Raw genomic sequence first — 20212 nt, 5'->3', positions numbered from 1 at the left:
TTTTATGAACGTTCCCCAAATGTCATTTATTTATTTACCTCAGAAAAAGAGAACACTTTTAATTATCACAACATATGTAAATTTTAATATTTAACTCATTTAATCATGCATCTATACACATAGTAAAAATTAAAACCATGTGTATTATTTAAAAATGATCTAAAATGTTTAAATAATTTTCACTGGGTAACTAATGTCCGATTCGCTATTTAGATGATTATATTGTCTGCTATTCTCTATAAATTATATTATGTATTTTAAAAGAACATTAGCTGTAGCATAAATAATTTAAAAATTCAAGTGAAATCCTATACACAATACCCTATAAACATTTGGTATTACCAAATTTAATAGATGTCATGAGTCAAACAATAAGCGTAGGGATTTGAGACACAAATTATGATTATGTAACTCTAAGTCACATGCATAATTTTGAATTATTATAATAATAGTGTAAACATGAATATAATGAATTAGTTTTGTACAAAATGATCTCTTAAAAGATAAAATAACAAGTTTAGAAAAAAATTCAAATAATTGTGACACTGAATTTCTTTTATAAACCATCTTAAATTTAGCTTACAAGCAAGCATTCTCGAGCATTACGAATCCAGAATCATCACAGAGAACGTGATAGGTCTGTTTTCAAATGTGACTTAAGTCTCCCCATTAAAGTGTGAATTAAGATGCCGTAGGAAATCCCCCCTGGATGTAATGGACGGTGGGAAAAGCTCTTGACAGAATTCACACACTTGAGGTTTAAGGCGTTCCGAGTCTGTACCAGTTAGTACCACTAAGTCAGTGTCTTGGTTAAGAAAGGGCTTCCAAAAGGGCTGCAGGAAACAAACAAAAACATCTTTTGTTACTTGTATTTAAAATCAACTTGCATCAAATTTCAAATCCAAATATTTGAATGACTTTTGTATGAGCTTACATCTGAAATTCCCTATCTAATATGAAAGCAGATTTATTTTTCAGAGTGGTCATGACTTAACCACATACTCTTGAATTATATCTTTACATTTTTAAAAATACTGCAGCTTAACAGCAGCCATTAATATTCAGTTATCTCAATGGCAATAGTTTTGAAACACTGGCCAATACTTTAGATTTTATTAAGTTCTATGTTTTGTACTTTATAATAGGAACCTTAAATTGTAATAATACATGTACAAGCACACTTTTATTAAAGGCAATTCAAAATACAAATAAACAAATTACATATAATCAGCATTTTGGTTTCTTCAAAAAGTTTCTTTTAAACTACTATACAAATCCCATTTGCCAGTTTAAAAAATTCAAATGTTAAATCACTCAACAAACTTGAACCTGAGACACAGTCTCTTGATTTCTTACTTTGCTTGTTTTATTGTTTGGCCTCACTCTTTCTTGCAGCTAATAAAATAAAAACCTATCAATAGGTGTCCAAGTAAAGAACTATGGAAAACTGTAAATAAAAAGAACCACCTCCATTGTACTTATTAGCAAATAAAAACTTGTAAATATCTTTTTAAGAACCCTAGAATAATACTATGTAGGAATTAGTTTAATAGTAGGTACTTAATAAAAATGACATTGACAAAAATATCTTACTTTCCTGAACTGTGTAAGCCAGATTATTAAAAACTGATTCTTACCTTGACACAGCTAAATTAAGAGTCACTTCATAAAACCATTTAAAGAGACTCCTTTGTGCTCCAATTACTAATAATGTTTTCAATGAGACACAGGTTTCAGCACCTGACAGTTTTTACGCCTTTGACTTCACTCATCTAGTTAGCTAAGTACTGATATAAACAGCACTGTTAACTGAAGTAGCTGGGTTTCAAGGCATCACTATCTAATAGTGAGTACTGCAGGACAGCTGTGTACAGCGGTTTTAATATGTAAGCTCTGTTGAGGTAGGAAGATACATTCAAGAGTTAGAACAAACATCTTAGGATGTGGACTCAATCTATTTTCATGGGAAGTTATTGTTGACACAAAACTAACAATATTTAAAATAAATGTCATAAAATTTGGGGCAAAGTAATTTTTTGTTGGAAAATTTCCCTGATGAGAGAAAAGCAGTAATAATTATAAGTGGAAATTAGTTAAGAGTTAATTAGATTCAAATGTTACTGGCTGTAGTTTAATGAAAAAGTAAAAAAACACTCTAATGCAAAACTGTTGTGGCTAGTAATGAACTTATTACTTTAAATATATTTTTTATTAAGAATTATAAAACAGCAAGAAATTAGCTTAAAAGTGAGCCAGTTCCTAAATTTGGTAAGCCAATCTTCCAGTGACAATTTACTTTTGAAATCTGACAGTAGCTTTTGGTTCAGACTGGATCTGTTCTTGGAATTTAATTGGAACCCCAATTACTGACTCAGCAAAAGTAAAAAAAGAAAATCACACAGAACAAAAATAAGCTGATACATATTTTAGTCTTTGCTCTGAAAGCTTAAGTGAAAAATACTTATTTGGTAGTAATGATTAATATAAAGTAAAAACAAAGTATGGAACCAAAACTTCCTTTCTTACTATCTGTGGACCACTCAAGAACTGTACCCATGAGCCTCATTAATACAAGAGAGTAATGTTTAAAAAGACTCATTTAAATAAATATTTTTGCAAACTAAAACTGTAACGTGGCCTTTAAATCAAACCAATTTCTTTGCTTTTTCTGCCAAAATATCAATTATCTAACCTTATGCCCCATGTCTTGTGACAACTCAACACCAATTCCCTTGCATTTTTAAAGCTGAATACTTTTCCACCAAGTTGTAATCACATACCAGCTGTTTCCCTTGCTGCACTATGGAAAGTAAATGTACAATGCAGGGTGCCATCTACTGAAACATGAGTGCACAGACTGACTAGGAAAAGAACAAGCAAGAGAGAATGGAGGGGAATAACAAGCATTAGAATTGATGCAGTTCACAGCTCCACAGGAATTCCACTTGCAATAAATGAAATTGTTTAATTGTTTCATTTGGTAGCAACTATAGCTGAGACCATGATGTGAAATAAGTACAGGGCAGAACACAGAGAGTTAATAATTAAGACTTGTCAGACCCTAGTTTTACCTAGTACTGAAGCATACTCCAGTCTGACTGTTGCTTCCTACACGCTGTTTAAAGGCCTGGAACTAAGAATTCTTAAAGCCAAAGGAATTTTTTTCTATGAAAGAAAATCAAATGTTTGAAAGTTCTAATGGGGAATTTTTTTTTTCAGAAGCTTCTGTGTATTTTAACACTTATATACTTTTCATTTGCCTTCAGGAATTAAACAAAACTTATTTTTCTCCCTTTCTGTTAAAAGAACCTCAATCTGAGAAACAGGGTGGTAGGATTAGACTCATGGGCTACATAGTCTTCCTGCTTCACAAACAGGAAATAGACATTGATTAACTCAGCCAGGAGTCATTTCAAATAACTCATTACTGGAAAAATGTATAAGGATATCTGTTTATGTCAGGTTAGCAACCACACTACACCTTGCAGACCTATGCACTACTGTAACTGAGAAGGTAGCAAGTAGGCCGAATGACAGTTTATTTTGAATATTTGCTGCAAATATCTACTTATGGAAAATTACACACTATTATGTGTACATGTACAAGTTTTTAATATTTGATGAGTTTAATAAAGCATCCACTAGAATACTGATATAAATAAGTTGTGATTGAGGGAACAAGCATGTAAAGCCATGCCATAAATCTTGACAGAGTTTTATCATATTCATATTTAAAATTCATGTCCTTTATTACAGAATTTACATATTTTACTGAAAGCCTCAACTATGGATAGTCATTAATCTAAAATGGATGTCTGATAACTTAAAAGAGATTCGTATCTGTTCATGTATGACAAAATGTGTGTTCACACATAATAAAATATTTGTTAATGCAAAACAGTTACCTGCTGTGGTCCTCGGACAGCTTTTCCCGGGGAGTCCAATGAGGGAAAAGGTGCACCAGGCGGGTCCTGCAGTGGGAATGTATTTACATAGAACACATTATGCTCTCCAGCTGGCAAACACGGAGCTCTAAGAGTTGAGGATTTTGTTTTGTCAGTTGTTTTAAGGTTCTGTATAGCTGAAGTTATGGGGTCAATTCCCCGAATTTCAAATAGAGTTTCCTCTGTTTTACCAAAGTTTCCTGGGTTGTCTCTGACTTCCATATTAAATTTGTCCTGGCACATTGCCTCAGATATGGCAGGAGTAAGGATGCTCGGTGTCTCTGGAGTGCTGTGTAAGAAAGTAGAGTCACTGTCCATAGGTGGAAACTTGACATTCAACTTAGAAAGTGATTCCAAAGAGGTGTCCTCCTCTTCTCGGCCCAGTCCTCTTGGCGTAACAGATGCGATACACGGCATCCCTCTGTTTATATCATCTTTAGCCTGGGGCTCAAACAGTGCTGCTTGTTGATCTGTTTTATCAGTGCACTGGATAGGCACAGAGCACTGTGTGTCTGCGGGAAGAGGGATACAGGGGAACAGTCACACTCCAATCACTGAAAACACAAAGCTGAAACAGCTTTCGCAGAGGACTATTGTTTTCCTCTTGGTTTCTCTACCAACTGAAGACAACCGGTATTTTTATGTTCACTCCCATCTTCCTCGAGGATAACAGCGGTCCCCTGCAGGTGAACTGAACACAGCATACAGGCTGCAACTGGACTGCTTTGTCTTCTCCTATGTCTTCTGTTATAAGCTTTGCATCCTGTTCTCAGCTACACCGCTTCACACTTACAAAAATGCTTGTAGTGTATAGACTTACTTTGTAACAGAAGCTACAACTGTAAGCTTAAATATACATGTATACATATATACATACATACACATGTATATATAAATTAGAGCATTTATTATTTACTACATGAATTAGCTAATTCATTTCCCCTAATATCAGTGTGTTATTAAGTATAACTAACTGTCTACACTCAGTGGTGTCAGGGTCAGGAAAAAAGAAGACAGTGGAGGCAGAAGAGGTTGACATCCTGGGATGCACTTTAAGGAATTACATGTAAATATGGCTGGGTGTGGTGTTGCACACCTTCAGTCTCAGCAGTTAGAAGGCAGTGGATCTCTGAATTCCAGGCCAGCCTGATCTACATAGGACAGACAGGGCTATATGGCAAGACCCTGCCTCAAAAAGAGAAAACAAAACTATGTGTATATGTCATTTTCTCGGGGTTAGAAAGGCCTCTTTAACTAACAAGCAGATGTGAGGTAGGCAGCAGAGCTGCTTTAGTCCATCCATCTAGAAGCGATTTCTCCAACAAGATCTCTAGGCTACAGTCAGATGCTGGCAAGGAGAACTGAGGAACCAGTCAGAGTGACAGGGATCACAGCAAATTAAATGGAGATATGAGCTGCTAAGGGAAGAAAGAAGTCAGCAAATGCTGGCAGTATGGGAGGAGGCAAGCAAAACAGAAATGCAGACTTATGAATTCAGAAAACACCATAGAACTGAGCTGAAAAGATGGCTCAGTGGTAAGAGTACACATGTCCTTCCAGAGGACTGGAGTTCAGTTCCCAGAACGCACACTGGTGGCTCACAACCACCTGTAACTCCAGTTCCAGGGGACCCTACTTCTCTGGCCTTCACAGGCACCCACATTCATGCACATACCCACATACACATGATTAAAATTAAATCTTAAAAAACAAACCAACAAAGGCCACAGTGTAACAAAGGACCAGCAAGAGCTGTATTTCACAGTAGCAAAGCAAACCAAAACCCACCCAACAACTATCAAAGCACAGCCCATGTTCATGATCCTGACACACTGGAAAAACAAAACTAGCTCCACAAGGCCACTTCAAGAAGCCAATGAGCTTTGTAGTGTATTTGTTGTTTGTTTTTGTCTTCCAGACAGGGTCTCCTGAAGCTTGGGCTGGCCTGGAATTTCCGATGTAGCTGAGGTTAGCTCTGGATTCCTGACCCTCCTGACTCCTCTACCCGAGGGTTGGAATTACAAGTGTGCAGTACTATGTGTGCAGCCATGTATTTTATACAATGGATGAGTATTCATTAGTGAAGTCATACATTCACAAATGAAGACTTTATCAATGAAGCAGGCACAGAGTATAGAGCATACAAAGCACCTTTCACTCTGTTTATGTTAGTAGGCATTCAACAAATGCCAATTTCTTTATATTTCTTTGATCTTTGGGGTATTACGACACTTAACTGTTGCCGTAGCACATTCCAACACAAAAGCCTTCTGTTTGGATATGGTGTGCAGTACAATGCCTCCACCTTCTTTAGTTCATTCTGCAGCATTACCTACACACCTACATATCTCCCCCTTCCTCTCCCTTAGACTGCCTCATTATGGCACCCAGGGTTACCCCCAACTCTCAGTCCTCCAGCCCCAGCCTTGCCAGTACTATGGCTATAGGCATTACCATGCGTAGCTCTTTGCCTAACTCTGACTTGTCCTTCCCAGCTTGACCTCGACACTGATTCTCTGGGTGGCTCTCCCATGATGCTTAGGTGCTCTCAGGACTGAACACTCTTATGTTTGCAGGTAGACTTCCCTTCCCCCATTAAAGCAGGTTTCTATGACATCTGAAAGCATGTTCTGCTCCCTATTTACCCAGGTGTCCACCTACTGCCCAGCACACATATGATACTGCATTCTTTTCCTCACAGGACCTAGATTATAACCCACGTTTACTAGATACTCTGGCTGTGACTCATTGAGACCAAACTCAATTGTTTGGCTGTATTTCTTTGACCTTTGAGGTTGATAAAGTCCATTCACTCTCAAGTAGTCACTTGTCTTGGTTGCAGACTTGAGGGTGGCAGGAAATGCTAGGAAATAGGAATAAAATTCTGCAATACCTGAGGAGGAATATCTTCTCCAATGATTTTCAGGAGAACAAGGTAAATGCTTTAGACTCTGCAGCTGCTGCTAATGGCAACGACTATTAACACTGCTAGCACTTCCATGTGCCATGCACTAACTGTGGTATGTACATTAATTCACTTAATACTCAAAGTAACGCCAACTCAGGCACTATTATTATCTCTAATTTACATGTGAAGGAATGGATATGGAGAGGTTAATTCTATGGCTACCTTTAAGGTTGTGCAGCCAGTGAGTGCTAAATCTGGCACTAGGACCCAGGTAGTTAACTCCAGAGTGTTCTAGAATCATTATGTTAAACTGAACATGCTGGTTTCTACACAGAGAGGATCAAGCTGACAAAGCTGTGCTTGGCCTGACTTTCTTAACGGCTGACCTAATCCCCCTTCAAAGAAAATAGGGAAACAACAATCAGCTGTAATAAGAAGGCAGATATTTTCTTTTGGAATAGCTAGCTGGTATATGAGCTTAGCTACTTTAAAGTAATTTGAGTTGATTTGTACACGTGGTAAGAGGAGGATTCTAAGATTCCTATGACTATTAGAACTCTGAGCTTAGATAAAAATCAAACAAAGTCCATGAAAACACCTGTCACCCTAAGAGTCACACACTGAGAGACACAAGCCAGTGAGCATGTAGCATTTACAATTTGTTTCAATAACACTTACTTTTGCAAGGAAAACGAGTAAAATGAAAAACTTTAGATTTCCAAATTTACATATAGGCTGTTTAGACTGCCTTTGCAAATTATGAATATTGACAAAAGAGCCAATGATTGTCTATATCCCTAATCCTGTATTCTTCTTATCTAATAGCCAATGAAATAAGACCCTGCTTTTAGACTAATAACTCTCCCCTAGAAAATATTTCCTTAAACATACAGTTCTATCTTTATCTTTTCTCAAGGTTACTGCCCTGAGTGAATGACCAAAAGAGACATAGTAATGACATGTGTCAGAAACCCTGCACAGGTGTATGCAGTAATGACACATGTCGGAAACCCTCCACAGGTGTGTGCGGTAATGACACATGTGTTGGAAACCCTGCACAGGTGTGCGCAGTAATGACACATGTGTTAGAAACCCTGCACAGGTGTGCACGGTAATGACACGCGTGTCGGAAACCCTGCACAGGTGTGCACGGTAATGACACATGTGTTGGAAACCCTGCACAGGTGTGCGAGGTAATGACACGCGTGTCAGAAACCCTGCACAGGTGTGCGCAGTAATGACACACATGTCGGAAACCCTGCACAGGTGTGCACGGTAATGACACACGTGTCGGAAACCTTGCACAGGTAGGTGTATGTTCTAAACTGTGTCTGTACTCTCTCCTCTCTAATACACAGCAGTAGACAGTGGAGAGCTAGCTATACTGTAGGGCATAATATTTAACATTTTGTGTTTTGTTTGGCTTTACTCAATTTTGTTTGAGGCTTTACTCAATTTAATACAGATGTAAAACATTTCAAGAGTAATGTTTTACATATTATTTCTGACACAGTTAATATAAAGCATAAGAATAATGTTAAGCAGCTTTCATGAGGAAGAAATGGAAGTTAAACACTCAGTGTTCAGGTTGACAGATACATACTAAGAGCTAGACTTACACAATTTAAAAATGGTCAAAGTATTAAATAATTGATAATGGGTTATGTTCTCTGCATAACAAAGAATATATCACTATTACAATGTTTTGATAAGATGTTGATGTTCAAAGAGCATGCTTATGAATTCTAGATACAGCTAGCCTATTTTAAGTAAAACTGTTTATTTCTAGTGTCTTTAGTCTGTGTAAAAGAAACATTTCTCCTGAACATTACAGAATTAAGATGGAGAAATGAAGAGTTCCTTTTGAGAAGACAGAAGACGTGGGGACACACAGATTATCTCTATACACAAAGGTTGCCTTCCGCCCCCTCACCATTCACTGGAAATCAAGGCTGCTATGGCAAAAGCTATCAGTGATTTCAAGTGCTATGACGTGAGAGCCACAGAACAATGGGACCTTCAATTAAGGACAGACTCGTCATCACTGTTGCAACATCTCTCAGAGTGAAAACTGTAATCACACTGCTAGGGAACTGTCTATAGAATACCCCAAATTACAAGGGTAAAAAGAGAATCTATCATTCTCAATGATCATTCTACTTTCCTTTTGTTTACTGAAGTGTCTGGATGCTAGACTTAATTTCTGTTATTTTGTTATTAGTTTAACTACGGAAGCAACTACCAAAATGCCAGTCTAGAGCTTTAAAAAAAAGAAAAGAAACCTAAAAATCCAAAACACACACACACACACACACACACACACACACACACACACACACACACACACACACACAGAGGCGTGTGGCTCATGCCTACAATTCCAACACTTGGGGACTGCCAGGTGGATTCCTGCAAGTTTGAGGCCAGCCCAGTAGACATGGCAGGTTCCATGCCAGCCAGGTGGCAGGCTGAGACCCTACCTCAATAAAAACAAAAAACTAACACGTGTGCAAAACAGATGTTCCTAAGCGGCATTTTATATTTTTATTTTATTGAATTTTTATTCTGTGCTGCCAAAAGAACTGGTTCTGAGGAAATGTACACTGCACATTTTTATTCTTGAACTAGATTATCAGAAACTATAAGTAGTGTTTAATGACATCTGAGGCAGAATTTAGTTATAAACAAATGTGATGTTATAATTTTAGCTAGCTAAGTAGTTAGTAGTGTTGCTTTGAGGTCACTTACTGATGAGTTAATGTTTAATATGACCCCAAATAAAAGATATAGAGATGTATCTTACATTTTCAAGATAGTACTTCTCATTAAGTGGATTCAATTCAGTTAAACCTATACAGCACCATATACAATGAATATAGTAAAAAAGCAAGAATTCTATAATGTACAGCATAGAATTTAATAGCATATATTTGTTCAACCACAAGAGGCAAGATGCAGATTATTAGCCTTTCATAAGCATTTGGAAGTATTTTTATATTAAAAGTGAAATAAATTTCAACCAGTACAATTAAAATTACTATAAGATAATTGAATCTTACCAGTTGCAATGTCTGGTATGTGAAGTTTGCTTAAGTGGTCTTTCTGGGCTTTCGCCAGCAAGCAAATCCTATGAAATTCTTCCTTAAGGTCCCAGAAAGTCTTCTCTATATTATCCCTAAAAACAAATCAATATTTTAAAATGTAAGTTATAACTTCAAGTAATTTTTTTCATTGTAATTAAATATATACAGCGTAGTTTTTATGGGCTACAGAATTATGGAAAAGTTAAATGTTAAAAAAAATAGAGTTTAAATTTGTAGAAAATATCCTAAAAACAATTCTAGTATTTGAAAAGCTAGGCACAAAGCAAATGATAAAAGTGCTAGTTCATAAGTGCACTGCACAGTAGTTCATCTTATTCATATGTCACACTTATGTTCTCTGTAAACATATGAGTATTAATTATTCTTCACTCGGGTTCATATCAGGATTCATCCATGTCAAACAAAATGGCCACAATACAGGGCTTGCTGAAACAGGGTCCTGGTAGAGAATTCAGCTGTTTAGGTCCAGTTCCATTTGTAACTATGTGATGTGGTTAGGTCAGCTCACATGGGGGTCCACTCCAGTGGTTAACAGTCAACTAGTTGTTTTTTTTTAACAATTGTTAAACATTTCAAAAATATACAAAATGCTGTTTTAACATTCATAAGTCTGAAGTTGGCAAAGAAGGCTCTAGAACCACCTTTCCTGATGTGAAGGGCTGCTGAGGTCCTCTGAGGGGTCTTTTCCAGAAGAACCTTCTTGTCTTCTTACCTGAGATTAAACAAAAAATGATCACACTTTACACGCTTCCACACTCAAATGACAAAACACAACATTCACCTAATGAAAACCAATCACAGTAATGCGTGTTTTCTCTCTCACACACAGTACAAGAGGCTTTATTATACATAAAAAATACAATGGGTCTTTTTTTTTCTTTAAATGAGATCAAGGAAAATGAAAATAAAAAGCATGAAGTATTTTCAGTAATTTCTTTGATTACTGTCTATACTAATGGTAACTAAAGAAAATTTTCATATTCAGTTAATCAAAATTGCTACTCTGATCACCAAGCACCTCTATGCCCAGAAATTTAGGGGCAAAATATTTCTGACACTTTGTCCTTTGAGATTAACTAATAAATGCCTATATGTGTAAATCAATGCCCCTGTCTTTTGTTAGATTTTTTTAAAATAAGAAATGCAACTGTGACACAAGAATAACCAAACTACAGCTCCTGCTTATTTAATAAGCATCTAAAAGGTTTATAAAAGAAGATGCATTATGTATTTGGGCTGTTTGGATACAAGTCCTTGCCTTTCACTCCCACCTTGTGGCCTATACTGGTATTACACATATTCTGACACTGAAAACTGATATCCGCAGACCATATTGTAGTCATGTATTCTATGGCTCAGAGTTAAAAATACACAAAACCTCATATCTGGTAGGTTCTTTGTGCTTTCTGAAGCCATAAGCCAACAAATTCCTAAATCTGAAGAAGTCTTAATATTATATACTCATAAATTATACTGTAGCCCAAACTGTATAATTCCTAAATTCAAATTCAAGCCATTTTTACATTTATTTATTTTATGTGTGCATGCAGGAACAACTGGCAGGGGTCTGTTCTCTCCCTGCCATCTGGGTCCTGGGAAATGAATTCAGGTCTGCATACTTAGCAGCAAGTGCGTGTACTCACTGGGCCATACTGTCAGCGCAATCCTGAGTAACTTTTGGTTTTATTCAATTAATGTCACTGCTAGCTATTAGTGAAATAAAGATTCATTTTCATTATATTTAATTATGTGTAGGTGAGTGTGTGTATCTGTGCACATAAGTGCAGGTGCCCAGGGAGGCTGGATGCCTCAGATCTCCTGAAGAAGAGCAAGTGCTCTTAACTGTTCTTCAGCCCTCTCTACCAAAACTTGCACGAGATTATCAAATGTAATAACCAAGTCAAAGAAGAGGTACATTATGATAACAAAAATGCTTGATTATTTAATATTAAAATATAAAAAGGGATTATAATTAATGGAACAATTTCCTTTTAAAGATTGCCACCAGAGATCTGCAGTAACTATTTTACTAGGACCTAGAAAGAACCAAGAACGATGTTTAGCCAAGAACTGAAGGTGAATTACAGAAGTGGTAATGACAACACTGGACTTTCCAAACTCTGGTCTTTACATAACTAAGGGCGACTGGTTCTCAAGTTAGAAGAGGATTAAAAGCCAACTGCGACTGACTGGGAAAGAGGAAAAGAAAAGGTAATAAAACAATGATAAATTTTTGTTTGGCTTAGAAAATTATTGGTGCCAACCTTCTGTGATGTCTAGATTTGATAAAGTGAAAAAAAAAAATCACTGGGTGTACTGGCAGGGACAAATGGGGTACTCAGGTAACTCAGGGATTTCTATTAAATACCTAAAAATGAAAATCTTTTAGTTTAGGATAAAAAAATACAGCTTTTCTTAGTTTTGTTTTTAACTACTATTAAATAAAAAGCATTACTACATCAAGCAGTACACTGCAGTTTCTACCATTCATACTACATCTGTTACTACGTGGCAAGTGAACATTTTTCTCTTTGAGAAAAGCCTGTGTACTTTTGTGAAGTCACTGTGTAGTCTATGAGATCATCCTGTGTTAGCCTCCAGAGTGCTAGGGTCACAGTTGTGTACTGCCACCTCCAGCCATCATCTGAAAACTTTAGGATCCCTAGCACTGGATGAAGAATTTTAAAAAAGGGACCCTAGACCCTCAACATACTAGCTGGAAAATAAAAATGCACATGGGTTGCTGAAGATGTTCTGCGGTAGGGTTTAGTTAGAACGGGTTTAACATGCTAATGCCATTTCCCACTGTAACAATATGACACAACTCTCTCAAGATAATCATTATTTCTGAAAGGCTTTGGGACTAATGTAGCCGATGGCAACTTCAACACTTTCCTCAACACAGACTTTTCAATGTTCTCTCCCTCCTGCCAGCTCCCTCTATCTGACAGGGTTGTCTTATGTACCTTAGTTTGTCTCAGCCTCTCAACTACAGGATTGTATGTATGTATGTACCAGCACATCTTGCCTTCATGTTATCTTTCTTCATTGACTATTGTTTGCTGTATAGAGAGGAAGTTAACACCAGAAAGATAGAACATTTTTCCCTTGATTCTCAAATATTACTAAGTGGGTTTTACACTGTAGGAAGCTGAAATTATCTTAATTTCAAGTAAGAAAGCAAGAGAAATATGAACATTTTAAGACATTTTTATGTGTCAAGTCATTCAACAAATGGATTTATTTAAGACATAAAATACACAACAGCATGAACTACTGCAAGTCGTGTGTAACTAGTAAAGTGAGTGCTGAAGTGAGGTGCACATGTCTTACTCACTCTCCATGGGGATAAGCCCTCATACTGAATCCATTACAACAAACCCACCTGAAAGCTGAAATGTGAAGTGTTCTGAATACTTCCTGTGTGTGAACTTGGATAATCTTAGTGTTGGCCAATTAGTTTTTCATAGGTAAGTATCAAGTAAAAGCATGCATGTCAGAGCCAGAGTATTTGGTGATCCTTAAAGTGGAAAAAGAAAACAGCAGCTGCTATTCCATTAGTCCAAGACCCAGTTTACTCTTCATATAGGGATAACGGAAAGTTGGCTAGGCATGTGGCTCAAAGACAGAGCAATTGCCTGACATGCCCAAGACCCGAGGTGTGTCCCTAACACTGTCAAAAAGACAACGAGAATTGAAAATGGTTTTGTGTTGCCTTTCAGAAAGTACTACCTATCAATCCCTCTAAGAAAGAAATGTAAACTGAGCCATGCCTATAATCCTAGCACTTGGGAAGCTGAGGCAGGAGGATCTGGATTCAAAGCTAACCTAGGCCATGTACAGAGAGACCCCAGAGTAACATGACAGGCATTGCTAAGTATGCCACTGAGAACTTACCAAGATTCTCCTGCCTCAGCTTCCCAAGTGCTAGGATTTAGGCATGCCTCAGTTTACATTTTTAGACAAAGTCGTATCTTTGTTATCGCTGGTATAAAAAGTGGAAGTATTTGCATATTCTCTTATATTTAAGTAACCTAAACCTTAACAGGCTAATTTTATTTTTACTAATTTATTGTTGGGGATTGAGCCTATGACTCAAAACATTCCAGGCAAGTACTTTACCACCAGTGAGCTACATCTCCAGCCCTAGAAAACTAATTTTAAATAAAGAGTATAAGTTCTTAGTGACATACATAGCAATACCTGCCATGTTATGCCAGTTTTGCACGAAGTATTCCCTCTAAACTTAGTTGGGATCTTCACATGCAAAAATAATGTTTACTGTTAGGTGCTTGGGCAACTCAGTGGAATCAATACTAATTCATATAATTTCTGGATTATGTTCAAGAAGATTGTTCTTTTAAAACAGAAAAAAGAGAACTACACTTTTTTTTTTTTGGTGGTTTTTCAAGACAGGGTTTCTCTATAGACCAGGCTGACCTTTAACTTGCAGAGATCTCTACCTACCTCCACCTTCTCAGTTCTGAGATTAAAGGCATGAGCTACCATGCCCATGCCTGATCTTTTTTTTTTTTTTTTTTTTTTTTTTAAAGAGAAAGGCCAACTAGGAATTGGCTGTATAGACCAGGCTGGTCTTCAATTCTGCCTTAGCCTCCTGAGTACAGGTCCATGCTAAAAAACTACTTTCACTTTGAGCAATGTAAATCAAGAAACATGCCAAAAGGGAGGGAAGAGTTGACAAAGGGTGAAAAACTGTGAAGCTATGAATGTGAGCTGGGTAAAACTCAGCACAGAAAAAGGAAACCTGAGTAGTGGAAAAAGAAACAGAAAACAAGAGATTGCCTTTCATGTAGATTTCTTAGAATTTAAAGAATTAAATATGAAAAGACCAACTGAGGCTGGATATTTCCATATGAGTTTCAGATATAGTGAAACAAAATTCATGGAGACGACAAGTATCAGATTTAACTGAACTAAGGAAAAAGCAAAAACAAGAGAATTAAGACCCACAAAATAGGACCAGAAAAAAAAATACAGAAAGAAATGAGATAATATAAGTATAGAAATAGGGGAATTGTAATTGATCTGCACAAATCTATGTACATGTAAAATCTATGGTTCTTTCACCCTCATTAAAATTCCTGGAAATACAGCACATAAGAGGAGCAAAATACTAGGAGCTTGGTCTGCTGTACACGAGACAGTGTGCGAGGCAAACCCACTGCCAGTGTGGGAACAACTCCAGGGCAAAACGGGATTCATCCCAGTGTTCTGAAGGAAATGGCAAGAAAATAAACAATATAAAAATAAAATTAAATTACTTCCAAGTTCTTTACAAGGTTCTGGTTTAATATAAATCCACCAAAAATATCTATCAATTCAATGCTACAATAAAAAACACTTTTAAAAAGTTCAAAAATGCTTCATCTGTATATAACTATTATGATTTCAAATCACTAAATCACTTTGAAAATTAATACTTTCTATGACCTCATCTTTTAAGCCCTTCACTCATTACATTCTCTATACATCTTTCTGAATTATTTTGTTTAGAAATATTTTATTACTTTATGTGTATGGGTGTTTTGCCTGTATGTGTCTGTGCACTACATCCATGCCTGGTGCGTGTGGAGGCCAGAAGAGAACACTGGATCTCCTGGAACTAGAATTACAAATGAGTTGTGAACTGCCATGTGGGTGCTGGGGATCAAACCCAGGTCCTCTGGCTGGGCAGGCAGTGCTCTCAAGTGCACAGCCACCTCCCCAGCACCTTAATTTACCTTCTTAAGGAGTATAAGTATTATTCCTGGGGGTGAATTCTCATGTAAAATAGAATATATTTTATATATATTCTTAAGTAACCATTTAACATAAGATTTCTCATACCCTTCTCCCAAATGCTCCCTTACTATTAAACTGATCTGGAAAAACCCTTTACCTGTAATTTAATGTACACAGTACTGTGATGATCAACCTTCAATGTCAATTTGTTTGGATTTAGAATCACCATGGAAACACAACTCTGGGTGTGTCAATGAGGTGCTTCCAGAAAAGTAGGGAAAGACTCACCTTAAATGTGCTCTCCCATCTCATGGGCTGAGACCAGAGACTGAATATATATAAAGGAAGGAGAAAGCACAAGCATCCATCCTCCTTGCTTCCTGAGTGCAGATGCAGTGTGACCAGCACCAGGCATGCATGTGGTGCACACACATAATAACAAACCTGGTTCGTAAGTGTCCAAGACCTGATTCTATTATTTTGTGAATTAAGTTTTAAAAAATGTGAAATGATCTTAATTATGTAGATGCAGAAGAAATAAAAAACCCAGATTTGATGCTTTATTCTACTGCCAATGGAAAATGTAGATTAGATGCTAATATTCCCCATATTCTTATATTTCTTTTTTTATTTGGACAATTAAAAACTTGGACATAGTAATAAAAGATGCCAACTCTTGTGGTAGCAATAGTATTCATCTTTGTATTTTACACTTAATAAAACCATACTAAAAATACATAATAAAAATCTTTAAAAAATTTAAAAAGAATATGGAAATATGACTAATGGCAAAGAAAAAAAATCTTTCAGTGTGAGTCTCCTGTCCTAACATAGGGAGTCTGCCGAGTGAGCAGGAGAGTTCAGAGTGTAATGTATTAGGTGCAAATGAAAACTTCGGTGAGCCACCCCCTCCTCAACCTCCAAATTTTAGCAATGTCACTGAAGGGATTACTAAGCCCATTAAAAGAATGTCGAAATACCACATTAGGAAAATGCTGGAGATCCTGTGGTTAAACAAAGCTAAGTGGCTTTTTAGTATTCATTTCTGATCCACATACATTCTCTCTTTTAAAAAATTTATTACGTTAGTTTATACATTGTGTGTGGTGAGACTTGTGCATGCATGCCAGGGCAATCCTCTCCTTTCACCAAGTGCGTCCCCAGGATCAAACTCAGGTCATCAGATTTGGTGGAAGCATCTTTACTCACCGAGCTACCTTGCTGTCCCATTACATATATTCTTAAATCCAGGATGCATATGATAAACATGTACTCTACCACTGAGCTACATATCCCTCTACTCCACACTTCTACTAGATTACAGTTAAAAAAAAAATCAGCATTTGCTATGTGCTTACTACAGTGGATACAGATAAGTAACTGGAGATAATTTATAAGTATCACTTAATATATAAAAATTATCCAATAAATGTGAAGAGGAACAATGAGAAAACCATTGTGATCTTCATGCATTCTTAAAGCTGATGAAATGCTAGAATATTCTTAGTATTTCTCTTACTGAGAAAAAGGTAAAAATCATTCCTAACAGGAAATTACAATCTGTCTTCACCAGTGAGTCTCAACAAGAATTCAGGACCCTGTGAATGCCAAGAGCCTTTCAAGATATCTGTAATTGGAGAGAGAGTACTGTCATAGGCCTTGGGTGTCCTTGCACATGTCAAGAACCCAAGGCTCTGACTATTCTTTATCTGGGCATTTTTCTGGACTGTGTTTACAGACAGCCAACTTGAAAGAACACATAGTTTCCCAAAGATCCAGCTGAACTGGTGCTTGTTATAAAGGGCAAGATTCCCTAAGCTAAATGCTCCTTTCCACTAACATAATCACAGGCATCCATCTGGGTTCTCCTATATAAACCTCCTCCTGCCAGGTGGGAACAAGACAAATCTATTCTTGCTGCTTGCTATTTTACAGCTAATAAAGACATTTTTTCCTCTGACATGGTCTATGTTTTCTTTTGTATCTGCAAAGAGGTTAATGATTAAACTTACATAATGCTATCTATTAGCTAAACTATTTTCACAATAGCATTAAAATGGTATTTGCAAGGCTTACTGTATTGGCTTTACACTGATGGTACAAAAAGCAACTGTGAATGAAACTCCTGATGTCATCTTCAAGTGCAAGGGTTGTCTTAGGGGAAAAAAACTTGTGTAATGTTTGAGGCACAAGCTGAACTAGTCACTTTTTTAATAGAATGCTATTTTCACTTCCCAGAATGAATGACATGCAGGCTATGGTTAGTCAGACATTTTCTCAAAAGCAAATGAAGCGAGCCTGTCACTTTAAGAAAACAACTGACAAGACTTGTTGCCAATAATAAAATTTGAGCTTTCAAGTGAGAACTACAATTTGGAAAAGTTGTACCTGCTATAGCAAGCTTGACAGCTGCCCAATAGTTAAAGGCTTTTGTGGTGAGCTTGATGATTCTATCAAATTTGATTTTTAAATATTATCTAATAAGTTAACACTTGGAAGATCTATAATCTCTACAATCCAGTAAACCAATAACCTCCAAATGGCTAGCACATTATGTTATAAATCTATCTGAGTAAAAAGACAGTCAAAACGTAAGACAGACCACTGGCTCTTAGAGAGGTGAGAAGTTCACTGATGTGGCTTCAGATGGTTAAGAAACTGGGCCAGGGAGATGACTCAGCAGCAGGTAAAGGCACCTGTCACCAAGCCTGACTACCGGAGTTTGATCCAGACTTCTCCTGCATGTTGTTCTCTGACTTCCACATGTGCACCACGGGGCATGTGCACATACATGCCAACAAAACTGTAAAAAGAGGACCTGCCTCTTACCAAGTATTAGTGTATTATCAACAGCCGCTAAGAGCTTTCCTTTTACAGGCGTGTTTTGTACATGAGGCTGGATTCTTAGTATATAATTTAAGGAAGAAGACATAAAACAAAACCAAAATACAGCAAATTGAATGTAGGTGCATTCTATAACACTGAAAAAATCATACCTTCAAACTAGCTTTTAGGATGACAGATTTTAACACAACAGTAAGAGAAACTAGACTGCTTTGTGTGTGGCGGCGGGGGGGTTGGGGGTGGGAGGTGGGGGAGAGGGCTGTTCCTTATCTACTGAGGCTGTGAGAGAAAACAGCCTTTTCATGCTTTAGCATGAGGAAACCAAGGCTGGAAAGAATATGCCAACTCCATTTTACAGGCTTTACAATTAAAAAGGGAAGAAGGGTGATGTGAAAAAAGGGACAATTTGGGGACATAAGGGGAAAAAAGACAGCCATACTGAACATACTCAAATTTGCTTAAATGTTAGGGGAGATGTCATTTCTCATTTTCTTTTTCTAAAAATTATTATATATATGTGTATGTGTGTGTATATATATATTTGCATATACAGTATACTAATTTAAATTCAAGGAACTTATAAAACTTGTTCTACCCTCCGAATGACATTTGCTTACACTGAAAAGGGAAGGATTCTCTAACATGGCACACATAAGAACACATTTTTCTCCTCCAGGTTGGCATGTACCACTGTTGGCCAACTACACAGCTTCATTTCTGTGTAATAAGAGGGAAAGACAAAGGTGAGCGTTAACAGAACACAGGGATAATATATTTAATTATCTTTTCTGAGACAGGGTTTCTCTGTGTAGTCTTGCCTGTCCCGGAACTCACTCGGTAGACTAGGCTGGTATCAACTCAGAAATCTGTCTGCCTTTGCCTCCCAAATGCTGGGATTAAAGGCATGCAAACACCACTGCCAGGCTGACAATATTTTTAACATCTGAGTAACTGTCAACTTTATTGCAATCTCTTCTCTTAGAAAACTTATGATAGTACTATGCTTAGACAAAATAAATCAAATCTAACTTTCTGATGGAAATCACTTGGTGATTAAAGTTGAAAAGACTTGTTGAAAAGTCTGAATTTTAAGTTTTGTTTAAATGATAAATAGTATGTCTGCCATCTATCTGTATGCTATACTCTCTAGATAAAAAGCCTGGACTATAATATTATAGTGTGTGTGTGTGTGTGTGTGTGTGTGTGTGTGTGTGTGTGTGTGTGTGTGTGTGTACACATAGGCATGCAGTTTAAGAGACTTGCAACAGAAAATAATTTCTAAAGTATTGAAGGAAGGTATGGGGCCCAACACTTAGACAGATATCCCTGGAAATCAACCATAAGTCCAGAGTATGTAAATGCACACAATGCAAGCATGAAGATGTCATCCAAAACCAAGACCTGTCAGTCTAAGATTCTCTAAACTACAGAAGGCCAGAAAGCTTAACGGTGTTCGACTTCACCCACCTGCCTAAAGTGCCCGACATAAAAACTGGAGGAGGATGTGCTGATTGGTTTCTGTCAATTTGATACAAACTCGAGTCCCTGAGAGAAGGGAATCTAGATTGAGGAATTGCTTCCATCAGACTGGCCTGTAGGCAAGCCTGTGGAGACATTTTCGTAGTGATTGATGCTGGAGGACCCAGGCTACTGAGGGTGGTGCCATCCCT

At 37.1% G+C, this 20212-nt stretch overlaps 1 protein-coding gene across 5 annotated transcripts in view; it reads right to left on the bottom strand.

Moving 5' to 3' along the window:
• Positions 1–20212, bottom strand: part of Tank (TRAF family member associated NFKB activator) — an 83446-nt gene continuing 63234 nt past the window's right edge. For all 5 annotated transcript variants that reach the window (XM_076569558.1, XM_006984623.4, XM_016003096.3 and 2 more), the window contains 4 exons: positions 10598–10668; positions 9912–10027; positions 3906–4456; positions 1–833 (listed from right to left, as the gene is read on the bottom strand). In XM_076569558.1, coding sequence (XP_076425673.1) covers positions 657–833; positions 3906–4456; positions 9912–10027; positions 10598–10668 — 915 coding nt within the window. In that variant the 3' untranslated portion in view covers positions 1–656. The remainder of the gene's footprint in view (positions 834–3905; positions 4457–9911; positions 10028–10597; positions 10669–20212) is intronic.

Source organism: Peromyscus maniculatus, chromosome 4, assembly GCF_049852395.1.
Source record: "Peromyscus maniculatus bairdii isolate BWxNUB_F1_BW_parent chromosome 4, HU_Pman_BW_mat_3.1, whole genome shotgun sequence".
In the NCBI taxonomy this organism is placed as follows: Eukaryota; Metazoa; Chordata; class Mammalia; order Rodentia; family Cricetidae; genus Peromyscus; species Peromyscus maniculatus.
Note: the sequence above shows the minus strand (reverse complement) of the source record. Positions and strands in the feature narration are given on the sequence as shown.